General features: G+C 39.1%; 1 protein-coding gene across 3 annotated transcripts in view; it reads left to right on the top strand.

Annotated features, from left to right (window-relative positions):
* LOC128691316 (tRNA (uracil-5-)-methyltransferase homolog A) overlaps positions 1-16,158 on the top strand; it is a gene marked incomplete at its 5' end in the record, with an annotated part of 224,772 nt that overhangs the window by 70,652 nt on the left and 137,962 nt on the right. For all 3 annotated transcript variants that reach the window (XM_070091679.1, XM_070091680.1, XM_070091681.1), the window contains 2 exon segments: positions 8,342-8,469; positions 10,818-10,923. In XM_070091679.1, coding sequence (XP_069947780.1) covers positions 8,342-8,469; positions 10,818-10,923 — 234 coding nt within the window.

Raw genomic sequence — 16,158 nt, 5'->3', positions numbered from 1 at the left:
CTTATTACTGCGGGTTCTCTCTTGGAGAGATATCCTCAAGACCTTATTAATATCCCCTTTATTAATACCTATCTTCCACTTATACGCTTTGATCATGTCTCCCCTCATTCTTCGTCTAACAAGTGAATGTAATGTAAGAGTCTTCAATCTTTCTTCATAAGGAAGATTTCTAATGCTATGTATTAATTTAGTCATCCTACGCTGAATGTTTCCTAACGAATTTATGTCCATTCTGTAATATGGAGACCAGAACTGAGCTGCATAATCTAGGTGAGGCCTTACTAATGATGTATAAAGCTACAGTATGACCTCTGGACTTCTGTTGCTTACACTTCTTGATATAAATCCCAGTAATCAATTTGCCTTATTACGTACACTTAGGCATTGTCGTAATGTTGTCCCTCCACTCGGCTACCACACAGGTCCACAAGTATTATTATCAGAGCACACAAAATATGCAATAAATGCCAGACAACAAGTTTACACTAACTTACATTAAGTTAGCATTAGAAATAGGTATTGAAAACAATAAAAGGTAAGATACACACAGAGTACACTTATTACTTACCTTAAAATATTAATATTAATGTGCGAGAGGTGAGTGGCAGGGTGTTTATTGAATAAAACCAGAATGGCACACCATCATCCTCTAACTTGGCACTTAAAGCAAGAGGCTTACAACTTCTCTTTTTATCACAGCTAACCTTAGATGCCATCGTCAATGAGAGCCAACTAGTTAACAAAAGAGTAAATGAGAGAGAGAACGAGATACAGAGCTGAGACAGTGTAAGAACACAAACTGAACAGGTAGTGGACAATCACTTGGTCAGGCGAAATAAATGCGTATTAACACTTTGACTGTCGAAGGGCCAAATCCTGAAGTTGCTTCTGGTGTCGCAAAATATTCGAAAAAAAAAAATTATTTTTTCTTATGAAATGATAGAGAATCTTTTCCCGATTGTAAAGACACCAAAAAAACGAAATTTGATGGAAAACTGACGGAATTACGCTCTCGCGAAGTTAGCGACTTCGGCGATATTTAAAAATCGGCAATTTCGCCCACTTTGAGCTCTATTTTCGGCTAATTCCGTTATTCCAGTCAACCAAACTCATAACTATTTCTTCAGAACTCTATTTTTTCTATCGATTGAGTACAAGAAACTGCCCATTTACCGATTTCAACTACCCAATAACATGGTCAGAAATTTGCAATTTGGCCAATTTCACGAAAATTAAAAAATACGACAATTTCAAAATAAGGTCCAGAATGAACAATGCAGACATTCCTGGCTCTAAAATAACATTTTCTTTGTTCATCAGTCATGTCTCCAGGTCCCTGTGATATTACTCTTGCTTTTTATTTTGAAATTTTATTCAAACAAAAAATAGAAGATTTACTGTTATGCAGACTACTGCAATACTGTAGTAATTGTAAAAATTACATCAACCCATTCATGACTGCGTATTAGAATGGCTATTTGGACATTTATTGGACAATGACATCATTTGTTCACTTTTGAACATCGGCAAAAATCAAACATTTCCTGTACTTTGTGCTCCATTTCCAGGTTCTTTTTATAGTAAAATTAATCAAAATCACCTCTATTTCTATAATATAGTTTCCATTCTATCAAATGAGACCAAGAAAACGAGAATACAACCACAAATACTATACGAAAATAGACCACAAAGTCGGCATTTTAATTAAAAAAAACGGTCGGAGTTTTTTTTTTCTCATTATGCACTGCGTGCTCCAGGATTTTTTTTATGTGGTGCACACTGACCACACAGACCCATTCTCTCACATGTGGGCCTACTAGCTTTCTCCTGCCTGATTTGAAGCCGCTAGAATTTATGAGTATATATACGTCAAACACGGTACCTCACAAACGTATATATACGGCCGCGACAGTCAAAGGGTTAATATGTGTCTACTTTTAGTTCATTCACGTCCATTTGTAAGAGTTTGTAAAACATTTACCTCAGTATTTTTTTATTATAATAATTATCTCACAATACAAATACTCTTACATTGTGTACAAGTTGTACAAGTTAGTTCAGAATAAACAAACAGCAACACCATTTTTAGAGTGAAGATTTTTTTTTTTGTTTATCACACTGGCCGATTCCCACCAAGGCAGGGTGGCCCGAAAAAGAAAAACTTTCACCATCATTCACTCCATCACTGTCTTGCCAGAAGGGTGCTTTACACTACAGTTTTTAAACTGCAACATTAACACCCCTCCTTCAGAGTGCAGGCACTGTACTTCCCATCTCCAGGACTCAAGTCCGGCCTGCCGGTTTCCCTGAACCCCTTCATAAATGTTACTTTGCTCACACTCCAACAGCACGTCAAGTATTAAAAACCATTTGTCTCCATTCACTCCTATCAAACACGCTCATGCATGCCTGCTGGAAGTCCAAGCCCCTCGCACACAAAACCTCCTTTACCCCCTCCCTCCAACCTTTCCTAGGCTGACCCCTACCCCGCCTTCCTTCCACTACAGACTGATACACTCTTGAAGTTATTCTGTTTTGCTCCATTCTCTCCACATGTCCGAACCACCTCAACAACCCTTCCTCAGCCCTCTGGACAACAGTTTTGGTAATCCCGCACCTCCTCCTAACTTCCAAACTACGAATTCTCTGCATTATATTCACACCACACATTGCTCTCAGACATGACATCTCCACTGCCTCCAGCCTTCTCCTCGCTGCAACATTCATCGCCCATGCTTCACACCCATATAAGAGCGTTGGTAAAACTATACTCTCATACATTCCCCTCTTTGCCTCCAAGGACAAAGTTCTTTGTCTCCACAGACTCCTAAGTGCACCACTCACCCTCTTCCCCTCATCAATTCTATGATTCACCTCATCTTTCATAGACCCAGCCGCTGACACGCCCACTCCTAAATATCTGAATACATTCACCTCCTCCATACTCTCTCCCTCCAATCTGATATCCAATCTTTCATCACCTAATCTTTTTGTTATCCTCATAACCTTACTCTTTCCTGTATTCACTTTCAATTTTCTTCTTTTGCACACCCTACCAAATTCATCCACCAATCTCTGCAACTTCTCTTCAGAATCTCCCAAGAGCACAGTGTCATCAGCAAAGAGCAACTGTGACAACTCCCACTTTGTGTGATTCTTTATCTTTTAACTCCACGCCTCTTGCCAAGACCCTCACATTTACTTCTCTTACAACCCCATCTATAAATATATTAAACAACCACGGTGACATCACACATCCTTGTCTAAGGCCTACTTTTACTGGGAAATAATTTCCCTCTTTCCTACATACTCTAACTTGAGCCTCACTATCCTCGTAGAAACTCTTCACTGCTTTCAGTAACCTACCTCCTACACCATACACCTGCAACATCTGCCACATTGCCCCCCTATCCACCCTGTCATACGCCTTTTCCAAATCCATAAATGCCACAAAGACCTCTTTAGCCTTATCTAAATACTGTTCACTTATATGTTTCACTGTAAACACCTGGTCCACACACCCGCTACCTTTCCTAAAGCCTCCTTGTTCATCTGCTATCCTATTCTCCGTCTTACTCTTAATTCTTTCAATAATAACTCTACCATACACTTTGCCAGGTATACTCAACAGACTTATCCCCCTATAATTTTTGCACTCTCTTTTATCCCCTTTGCCTTTATACAAAGGAACTATGCATGCTCTCTGCCAATCCCTAGGTACCTTACCCTCTTCCATACATTTATTAAATAATTGCACCAACCACTTCAAAACTATATCCCCACCTGCTTTTAACATTTCTATCTTTATCCCATCAATCCCGGCTGCCTTACCCCCTTTCATTTTACCTACTGCCTCACGAACTTCCCCCACACTCACAACTGGCTCTTCCTCACTCCTACAAGATGTTGTTCCTCCTTGCCCTATACACGAAATCACAGCTTCCCTATCTTCATCAACATTTAACAATTCCTCAAAATATTCCCTCCATCTTCCCAATACCTCTAACTCTCCATTTAATAACTCTCCTCTCCTATTTTTAACTGACAAATCCATTTGTTCTCTAGGCTTTCTTGACTTTTTAATCTCACTCCAAAACTTTTTCTTATTTTCAACAAAATTTGTTGATAGCATCTCACCCACTCTCATTTGCTCTCTTTTTACATTGCTTCACCACTCTCTTAACCTCTCTCTTTTTCTCCATATACTCTTCCCTCCTTGCATCACTTCTACTTTGTAAAAACTTCTCATATGCTAACTTTTTCTCCCTTACTACTCTCTTCACATCATCATTCCACCAATCGCTCCTCTTCCCTCCTGCACCCACTTTCCTGTAACCACAAACTTCTGCTGAACACTCTAACACTACATTTTTAAACCTACCCCATACCTCTTCGACCCCATTGCCTATGCTCTCATTAGCCCATCTATCCTCCAATAGCTGTTTATATCTTTCCCTAACTGCCTCCTCTTTTAGTTTATAAACCTTCACCTCTCTCTTCCCTGATGCTTCTATTCTCCTTGTATCCCATCTACCTTTTACTCTCAGTGTAGCTACAACTAGAAAGTGATCTGATATATCTGTGGCCCCTCTATAAACATGTACATCCTGAAGTCTACTCAACAGTCTTTTATCTACCAATACATAATCCAACAAACTACTGTCATTTCGCCCTACATCATATCTTGTATACTTATTTATCCTCTTTCTCTTAAAATATGTATTACCTATAACTAAACCCCTTTCTATACAAAGTTCAATCAAAGGGCTCCCATTATCATTTACACCTGGCACCCCAAACTTACCTACCACACCCTCTCTAAAAGTTTCTCCTACTTTAGCATTCAGGTCCCCTACCACAATTACTCTCTCACTTGGTTCAAAGGCTCCTATACATTCACTTAACATCTCCCAAAATCTCTCTCTCTCCTCTGCATTCCTCTCTTCTCCAGGTGCATACACGCTTATTATGACCCACTTCTCGCATCCAACCTTTACTTTAATCCACATAATTCTTGAATTTACACATTCATATTCTCTCTTCTCCTTCCATAACTGATCATTCAACATTACTGCTACCCCTTCCTTTGCTCTAACTCTCTCAGATACTCCAGATTTAATCCCATTTATTTCCCCCCACCGAAACTTCCCTACCCCCTTCAGCTTTGTTTCGCTTAGGGCCAGGACATCCAACTTCTTTTCATTCATAACATCAGCAATCATCTGTTTCTTGTCATCCGCACTACATCTACGCACATTTAAGCATCCCAGTTTTATAAAGTTTTTCTTCTTCTCTTTTTTAGTAAATGTCTACAGGAGAAGGGGTTACTAGCCCATTGCTCCCGGCATTTTAGTCGCCTCATACGACACGCATTGCTTACGGAGGAAAGAATGAAGATATTATTATTATTATTATTATTATTATTATTATTAATTATAAAAATAACTAAACCCACAAGGGTTGTGAATTGCTATATATAGAGTAAAGGCATACAAAAAGAATATTTTTCTACAGGTATCCTCCAGTTTGTAGAGAAAACGTAATTCTTCCGACACTACCTACACAGCTGCTTTGTAAACAAATCTCATATTTACATCAATTTTTATTCTGTGAGTCAATGTATCATGTTTATATGCTATGTAATGGGTTTCATATATAATTTTGAGGAAAATATCATAGATGGATTAATGAAAATGCCTATATTGATGTAAAATAAGACATTTAGTTTGCCCAAGAGTGATTATTATTATGTAGTATTGGCGTCATGAGTAGAGAGAGACTTAGTGATTTTAATGTGTACCTGCACACCAGCACAGTGTGTAAATATATTTAGGTACAGGTACACATAAGTATAATTATCAGAGTACATATAAAATATGCAGTAACTTTAAAACACTTGAAATTTTGGAAAGTTTCCTGACATAATAGATGAGGTCACGGAAAATGTAAACAAACCAGGTGGGGGCGCCGTATTTGAAAGACCGCTTGCCGTATAGCAAATTTTGGTCATAATTTGACATTGCCGTATTAGCGGAGCGCCGTAAGGCAAAACACCGTAAAGCGGGGCCTTACTGTACCTGGAAGATAATCAAGAGCTTGGTCCCAAATCTGCACACTGCCATAACAACATATTGGAGTGAGAGATATGGGAGGAAGTGTAAAATAAACCCAGTGAGGAGCAGGGGTGCGGTGGTGACAATAAGGGAACACTGTATCAACATGCGGGGTCCCAGACTTTTCAACATCTTACCAGAAGATATCAGAAACACTGCTGGAACAAGTGTTGAAGCCTTCAAGAGGAAACTAGACAAGTATCTTCACCAGGTGCCAGATCAACCAGGCTGTGATGGATATGTGGGGCAGCGGGCCTCCAGCAGCAACAGCCTGGTTGACCAGGCGAGCACTAGACGAGCCTGGCCCATGGCCGGGCTCAGAGAGTAGATATACTCTCGAAATTCTTCAAAGGTATAACCTTTGCTGACCATAAATTTACTCACATCCCCAGTAGTTGCAGGCATTTTTCTAATTAAATCGTCATGCAACTTCCTAGCCTTTTCACGTATGATCGCTTGAGAGATGCTATCTGCTGCTTTCTGTTTTTTGTTTATCAACACCAATAACAGTCTCTCAACATTTTTTTTCACTTGCGATCTCTGTTTCGAAAACAAACTTGCTCCTTTTGCAAGAACAGCTTCCTTGATTGCCATTTTGTTGGCCAAGATAGTAACGATGGTTGATTGGGGTTTGGTATACAACCTGGCCAGCTCCGAGACATGCACTCCACTTTCGTACTTAGCTATTATCTCTTTCTTCATTTCCATAGTAATTTTCACGCTTTTTACCACAGGGTTGGCACTAGAAGCTTTCTTGGGGCCCATGGTGACTTATTTTGCAGCTACAAGCACTAAAAACACTGATAATGTGAAATGGACCGAATGTATGCTTAGATGTGACCGCACTGGCTGGCTTGTAAACACTGGCATGCACGGGGCAGCTGAGGCCACGCATGGGACGCGTCCCAGACAAATCACATGAAGTGAGTTTTTTTTGTGAGGCGAGGCAAAATTTTTGCGTTCAGAGGCTTCGTATAGCGGATTTAATATAACGCGATGCGTTCATGAGGCGGGGGTCCACTGTACTCAAATAGTAACAATCACACCGACAGGTGAACATTTTCACCTGCCTGGGTCATTTACTATTGTCTAGAAATATATACAAAGTATTTATAGGTCTTTGCAATGTTTTATACATACTGGAGTATATATGAAACTCCTTGAAGAATGGTGTTATGACAAGCGAGATAACTGGTGATAGCCATTGACATTTGATGAATGTGCGCTGCATCTGTCTCTGTCTAGCTCTGCTTATTTGTCTGTCTAGGTCTGTTTATCTGTCTTTGTCTGCCTGTGTGTGAGTTGTGAGGTGGTGTAGATTTTGTAATTTTTAAGTATTTGTGGTCACCGTATTACAGAATGGATATAAATGCACTAAGCAACGTACAAAGGAGGATTACAAAGTTGTTCCCATGTACCAGAAATCTTCCCTATGAGGATAGACTATGGGCCCTGAATCTGCACACTCTAGAAGAGCGTAGAATTGGGGGGGATATGATTGAAGTGTATAAATGGAAGACAGGAATAAATAAAGGGGATGTAAATAACGTGCTAAAAATATCTAGCCTAGACAGAACTCACGGCAATGGCTTTAGCTGGAAAAATTCAGATTCAGGAGGGTTATAGGAAAGCACTGGTTTGGTAATACAGTTGTGGACGAGTGGAACAAACTGCCGAGTACTGTCATTGAAGCTAAGACATTGTGTAGTTTTAAAAATAGGTTAGATAAATACATGAGTGGGTGTGAGCTGGACCTGACTAGCTTGTGCTACTAAGTCAGATGCCGTGCTTCTTCATTAGGTGCATGTGACCTGACCTGACTAGGTTGGGGCATTGGCTTAAGCCGGTAGGCGACTTGGACCTGCCTTGCATGGGCCAGTAGGCCTGCTGCAGTTTTCCTTCTTTATGTTCGTATGTAATATTAACGTGTTAAAAGTATCAGATGGCATTGACAGTTTTTTTCACCAATAATGATACTTTGTCCTACCCGCAGTTAAGAATGTGAGAAAGTACAAGAGAGAAAATTAAACTGGGTGAGTGTCAGCAAATTTTGCTGATAAATATTTTCAAAAAGAAATTTACTTGAGAAATCATGGGAACCAGTTAAGAATGAAAGAAGTCATGTGATAAATGTCCTTTTGTGTACCTGGTGGTGGTGTATAGGTGGACTGAGGCTTCTTTTGATATTGTTTTGTCTGATATGTTTAAATTTAATTTTTCATTAACAGATCCATCCACAAGAAATGAGTAGAGAGGAACTGGATGCTCTCAAGAAGAAGATTGTTGAATACTTTACTGAAGGACCTGGACAAGTATTGGGAATAACTTCGATCTTCTTCAAATCATATGGACAAAAGTAAGGTCGCACTTAATTCTCCTCCCACACAGAAAAAAACATTATTCTTCTTTCAACAAAATGGCCATATCCCACCAAAGCAGGGTGGCCCCAAAAAAAGAAAAATAAATGCTTCTCTTTTTGGTTATAATAATGTATACAGGAAAAGAGGTTTCTAGCCCCTTGCTCTTGGCATTTCACTCACCTCTTACAACATGCATGGTTTACAGAGAAAGAATTCTGTTCCACTTCCCTATGGAGATAAGAGGAAATAAACAAGAAAAGAACTAATAAGAAAATGGAAGAAAACCAAGAGGGGTGTGTATATATATATATATATGCTTGTACAGGCATGTGCAGTATGTAATAAAGTTGGTAGAATTATCGACAATATGTAAAGTAAAAGGACACAAGTGCAACTAATGTGACATTAGTTGCACTTGTGTCCTTTTACTTTACATGTGCAGTATGACCTAAGTGTAAGTAGAGGCAGCAAGATGTACCTGAAATCTACCAAGACCATTCCCAAATGAAAATAAATGGTATAAAATACCGACACAATGGAAGCATAAACACACATGCAGTTAAATGTGATCCTTTATTGATAACGTTTTGCCCACACAGTGGGCTTTTTCAGATCTGTTTGTGACTTGAAAAAGCCCACTGTGTGGGCGAAACGTTGTCAATAAAGGATCACATTAAACTGCATGTGTGTTTGTTTCCACCATTCCCAAATATCTGAACATATTAACTTTCTCCATGAAGATTTTGTCATTTTATTAGAGAAACATTCTAGTTCCCAAGCTACTGCTCAGATTGGGATTAAAATTTATGGTCAAGATGTAATATAAAAAATTTCAATAAAATTAACTTTTAACCTTACCCCTCGACTGTCACAACCCCAAATCCTGAGGATGCCCTGGTGTCGAAAAATTTTTGAAAAAAAAAAAAAAAAAAAATTTTTTTTTGCTAATGAAATGATAGAGAATCTTTTCCCGGTGGTAATGATACCAAAAGAACGAAATTAGATGGAAAACTGACGGAATTACGCTCTCGCAAAGTTAGCGGCTTCAGCGATATTTACGAATCGGCGATTTCGCCCACTTTGAGCCCCATTTTCGGCTAATTCCATTGTTCCAGTCAATCAAACTCATAGCTTTTTCTTTAGAACTCCATTTTTTCTATTGATTGAGTACAAAAAACTACCCATTTACCGATTTCAACTACCCAGTAACATGATCAGAAATTTGGCCAATTTCACGAAAATTAAAAAATATGACAATTTCAAAATAGGGTTCAGAATCAACAATGCAGACATTCCTGGCTCTAAAATAACATTTTCTTTGTTCATCGGTAAAATCTCCAGGCCCCTCTGATATTACTCTTGCTTTCTGTTTTGAATTTTTATTCAAACAAAAAATGGAAGATATACTGTTATGCAGACTACCGCAATGTTGTAAATGTAATTGTATAAATAATGTCAACCCATTCATGACTGCATATTAGAATGGCTAGTTGGACATTTATTGGACAATGACATCATTTGTTTACTTTTGAACATTAGCAAAAATCAAACATTTCCCCTACTTTGAGCTCCATTTCCAGGTTCTTTTCATAGTAAAACCAATCAAAATTACCTCTATTTCTATAATATGTTTTCCATTCTATCAAATGAGACCAAGAAAACGAGAATACAACCATGAATATTATACAAAAATAGACCACAAAGTCAGCATTTTAATTGAAAAAACGGTCATTTTTTTTTCTCATTGTGCACTGTGTGCTGCAGGATTTTTTTATATGGTGCACACTGACCACACAGACTCATTCTCTCATGTGTGTGCCTACCAGCTTTCTCCTGTTTGAATTGAAGTCACTAGAATTTATGAGTACATGTACGTCAAACACGGTGGCTCGTAAGACGTATATATTCGACCAAAACAGTCAAAGGGTTAAAAAATAGAATCAAGCTGGAGGTCCTGTTAAAGTGAACACTATTAAGAAACTTTCATAAAGTGGTAATTGCTTCTAATTGAGATCATTAAAATGTCAATTTTATAATTGTTATAGGTACTACTTTATTTTTAAAAGTTATAAAAGTGAAATGGTGCTTAGAACAAAGTGCAAACCCTCTTAAGCATGAAGATTGTTTGAGATACTACTCAAAACCCATAAAATTAATGTGTTTAATAAGTTCTCTAGGCACCCCCATAATTCTTGTACTCTTGCAAGAGGAACGGTGAATTAGTACAGTAATGCACATACCACATCATACCTCTGAGATACATTGATAGAACTGACAAATATTTTGTGTCTAGTCTTTAATTTACTTGTCAAGTTGTGTATAATTCTTTTTTTTTTCCCCCCAGGGAGCCAGGCGATGAGGATGAAAGTGAACATTTATGGGGTGAGGAACATATCTATGAAACCATCCTTGATAAACGGTTCCGTGTATCCCCTGAGGCTTTCCTTCAGGTGAGTAATGTCTCTCTTGAGTTTTGAGAACTTCAGTTTAAAAGGGTAGATCTTGATTAATATTGCTAAATCTGGTTTTCAACAATAACAGTTGGAAAGTGAGCAATTTAGTTCCATGTGATGTGTGCTGAGTTAATGGCACCTAATAGTTCTGAATTTTTTTTACTGTTTTTCTCTCCCATTCCTTCCCCTCCCTCTTTATTTCTCCCTCTCCTCTTCTCTTGTATCTCTTTTTTCCTTCCACCTTTCCATAATTAACCTTACTTAATGGTTGTTCTATGACAGTGCTGTGGGGCTCTGATCCTGGGTTGACATATTCTGTCTTGTTAGTAATGTCATCATTGATGCTGTTGATAATTCTTAATTCAAACTGAAGCAAATTTTCCTGTTCTGATGAAGCCTGAACTGTGTCCATGCTGTCTGATTGTTCAATTGTAGAAGTTCATCAAGCTTGTGTGACTTATTCAGGATTTTCAGGTGGTTAAAAAATACACATGAGCTACAGCATATCAAAAGCACTGTCTTACCTGATACTCAACAAAGTTAAGCCCTGACCACCTCACAGCATGTGATTCAGAGGACCTCATGGGCTATCTGATGCCATCTCTAACCTCACTTATACTGTGCACTTTCATCAGGTCACTACTGTCACTTACTCCTCATTTTATGTCTATATATTATTAGTACAGTGAACCCCCGCATAGCGAACTTAATCCGTGCAAGAGGGCTGGTCGTTATGCGAAATGTTCGCTATGCGAATTAATTTTCCCCATAAGAAATAATGGAAATAAAATTAATCCGTGCAAGACACCCAAAAGTATGAAAAAAAATTTTTTTTACCACAAAAAAATGTTAATTTTAGTACACACAAACTGAAAAAGGCATGCACAATTACATGACACTTACTTTTATTGAAGATCTGGTGATGATTGATGGGATGGGAGGAGGGGAGAGAGAGTGTTAGTGTTTAGAAGGGGAATCCCCTTCCATTAGGACTTGAGGTAGCAAGTCCTTTTCTGGGGTTACTTCCCTTCTTCTTTTAATGCCACTAGGACCAGCTTCAGAGTCACTGGACTTCTTTCGCACAACATATCTGTCCATAGTGGCCTGTACCTCTCGTTCCTTTATGATTTGTCTAAAGTGGTTCACAACAGTGTCATTGTAACAGTCACCAGCACGGCTTGCAATAGCTGTGTGAGGGTGATTTTCATCAAAAAAGGTTTGCACTTCAAGCCATTTTGTACACATTTCCTTAATCTTTGAAGTAGGCAATTCCTTCAATTTCTCTCTCCCCTCCTTTGAACCAGTTTCCCCAGGTCTGGCCTCTTGCTCTTGAAGTTGATCTATCAGCTCATCAGTGGTTAGTTCTTCATTGTCCTCCTCCACCAACTCTTCCACATCCTCCCCACTAACCTCCAACCCCAAGGACTTCCCCAATTCCACAATTGATTCCTCAACTGGTATACTACTCCTCTCAGGGTTAGCCTCAAACCCTTCAAAATCCCTTTTGTCTACACATTCTGGCCACAGTTTCTTCCAAGCAGAGTTCAAGGTTCTCTTAGTCACTCCCTCCCAAGCCTTACCTATAAGGTTTACACAATTGAGGATATTAAAGTGATCCTTCCAAAACTCTTTTAGTCAATCGAGTGTCTGTGGTCACTTCAAAGCACTTTTGAAACAGAGCTTTTGTGTACAGTTTCTTGAAGTTGGAAATGACCTGCTGGTCCATGGGCTGCAGGAGAGGAGTGGTATTAGGAGGCAAAAACTTCACCTTAATGAAGCTCATGTCCCCATAAAGTCGCTCTGCCACGTCTGTAGGATGACCAGGGGCATTGTCTAACACCAGGAGGCACTTAAGGTCTAATTTCTTTTCAGTTAGGTAATCTTTCATATTGGGGGCAAATGCATGGTGTAACCAGTTATAGAAAAATTCCCTAGTGACCCATGCCTTACTGTTTGCCCTCCACAGCACACACAAATTATCCTTGAGGACATTCTTTTGCCTGAACGCTCTGGGAGTTTCAGAGTGATACACTAATAAAGGCTTAACTTTGCAGTCACCACTAGCATTGGCACACATCAACAAAGTAAGCCTGTCTTTCATAGGCTTATGTCCTGGGAGTGCCTTTTCCTCCTGAGTAATGTAGGTCCTGCTTGGCATTTTCTTCCAGAACAGGCCTGTTTCATCACAATTAAACACTTGTTCAGGTTCCAGTCCTTCAGTTTCTATGTACTCCTTGAATTCCTGCACATATTTTTCAGCCGCTTTGTGGTCCGAACTGGCAGCCTCACCATGCCGTATCACACTATGGATGCCACTACGCTTCTTAAATCTCTCAAACCAACCTTTGCTGGCCTTAAATTCACTCACATCATCACTAGTTGCAGGCATTTTTTTAATTAAATCGTCATGCAACTTCCTAGCCTTTTCACATATGATCGCTTGAGAGACGCTATCTCCTGCTAGCTGTTTTTCATTTATCCACACCAATAAGAGTCTCTCAACATCTTCCATCACTTGCGATCTTTGTTTCGAAAACACAGTTAAACCTTTGGCAACAACAGCTTCCTTGATTGCCGTTTTCTTGCCCACAATAGAAGCGATGGTTGATTTTGGTTTCTTGTACAACCTGACCAGGTCGGTGATACGTACTCCACTTTCATACTTATCAATGATCTCTTTCTTCATTTCTATGGGTATTCTTACCCTTTGAGGTGTAGGGTTGGCACTAGAAGCTTTCTTGGGGCCCATGGTCACTTATTTTCCACAAACAGCACCGAAAACACTGTAATAATACGAAATATTCCGAGTGTATGCTTGAATGTTACCGCGGAGGCTGGCTGGTAAACAATGGGACGGGCGGCACATGTGAGGCTGGCTGAGGGCGCAGATTGGACGCGTCTCGGACGAAGTTCGCTGAGCGGGTTTTTGTCCACTATGCGGGGCAAAATTTTAGCGAACAAAGCGTTCGCTATGCGGATTGTTCGCTATGCAAGGCGTTCGCTATGCGGGGGTCCACTGTTTTATGATTCTCAACCCTTTGTATGTCAAAGTGATCAAAATCCCAGTACTAAACTCTTGTTAAATAAAATAAATATGCCCTAATGTTTGCTCACTTTTTTATTTTGAACCATATGTTGGTATCTGTTACCAAGGTTTATATCATGATTTTCAATTAGTCTTGTAGGTGAACTGTTGAAAGTTCGGTTGATGGACCTGGTGGATTCCCAGCTAGAAAAAAAAATAAGTTGAAAAAAATCGGTTGACATGTTCTAGCCAAATTTAACACAAGAAGTTTGTCTCAGATTTGAAATTAAAATTAACTTGTCCTTTTCACGTGCAATTATCTTGATGTTCACTTAGATTTGTTCACTTCTTATATTATAGGTTTTTCCAACAAAATATACACTAAAATGTCAATTAGTGCAAGTACTCTTTAATTCTCAAAAATATGAATATAACTGTAAAACATATATAGTTCTAGTCATCAAGGCATGTGAGATTGCTGAGCTAGAATGTGCACTGACAACTTTCCCTACCTGTGTACATTCAATCAAGCATCTGAACTACTGGGAATATTTGCAGTTCCTCTCAACTGTATTCCTTGGAAAGTACATGAGGAAGGTACATTATAATTTACACTTGGAAAATCCTGGAGAAACTGGTCTCAAACCTGAACACTTCAGTCACCCTGCACGACAGCAAGAGACTTGGCAGATGGTGCAAAATACCTCCAATGAATGAATGACAGGGAGGAGGTTCGCGATATTAATCGGTTCCTGAGAGCTCATCGTAAACCAAAATTATCGGAAAGCGAATCAATTTTCCCCATAAGAAATAATGGAAATCAAATTAATCCGTGCAAGACACCCAAAAGTATGAAAAAAAACTTTTACCACATGAAATATTAAGTTTAATGCAATAAAATAATTACAATAATAACAATAACAATAGAATAATTGACACTTACCTTTAATGAAGATCTGGTGATGATTGATGGGATGGGAAGAGGGGAGAGTATTGAACCTATTGTTTAGAAGGGGAATCCCCCTCCATTAGGACTTGAGGTAGCTTTATCCTCCTGAGTAATATAGGTCCTGCTTGGCAATTTCTTCCAAAACAGGCCTGTTTCATCACAATTAAACACATGTTTAGTTTTCAATCCTTCAGCCTCTATGTACTCCTTGAATTCATGCACATATTTTTCAGCCGCTTTGTGGTTGAACTTGCAGCCTCACCATGCCTAATCACGCTATGTATGCCACTATAATTCTTAAATCTTTCAAACCAACCTTTGCTGGCCTTAAATTCACTCACATCACTAGTTGCAGGCAATTTCTTTACCAAATCGTCATGCAACTGCCTAGCCTTTTCACAAATGATTGCTTGAGAGGTGCTATCTCCTGCTATCTGTTTTTCATTTATCCACACAAATAACAGTCTCTCAACATTTTCTAACAATTGCGGTCGCTGTTTCGTAATCACAGTTGCACCTTTTGCAAGAACAGCTTCCTTGATTGCCGTTTTCCTGCTCACTATAGTAGAGATGGTTGATTGGGGTTTACTATACAACCTGACCAGCTCCGACACACGCACTCCACTTTCGTACTTTGCAATTATCTCTTTCTTCATTTCAATAGTCATTAACACCCTTGGTCTTGAAGAGTTGGCACTAGAAGCTTTCTTGGGGCCCATGGTGATTTATTTTGCAGAAACAAGCACCAAAAACAGTGATAATGTGAATAATATGGAATGTACCGAATGTCTCCTTAGATGCGCACACACTGGCTGGCTTGTAAACACTGGTACACACTGGGCAGTTCATGCCACACGTGGACACGTCTCGTACGAATCACATTGCATACCGGGTTTTGTAACGGGAACGTAGGCAAATTTTTGGCTATATAATGCATCGGTTACCGGATTTATTGGATACTGATAGCATCGCGAACTGGGAGTCCACTGTAAATGTAAAGCACTAATAAAATGTATAAATGAAAATTTAACATCACACTTATTGAAGATTCTTGTTGGTGTATGGCAGACGGGGCAGAGGGAGGGGAGCAGAGTTTATTGTTGGAGAATATGACACTAATATCAACTCTGCGGCTTATTTATCTATCACAATTAAACTAATATGACAATAAACAATATTAATAACATAGAAACTTGGAATATACTTTAAAATTAATAAATTCAGTCATTATGTATGTCACGAGAGGTGTTATGTTGTG

This window comes from Cherax quadricarinatus, chromosome 36 (assembly GCF_038502225.1).
Source record: "Cherax quadricarinatus isolate ZL_2023a chromosome 36, ASM3850222v1, whole genome shotgun sequence".
Taxonomy (NCBI): Eukaryota; Metazoa; Arthropoda; class Malacostraca; order Decapoda; family Parastacidae; genus Cherax; species Cherax quadricarinatus.
The sequence above is the reverse complement of the archived record's forward strand: the minus strand, read 5'-3'. Positions and strand labels throughout refer to the sequence as shown.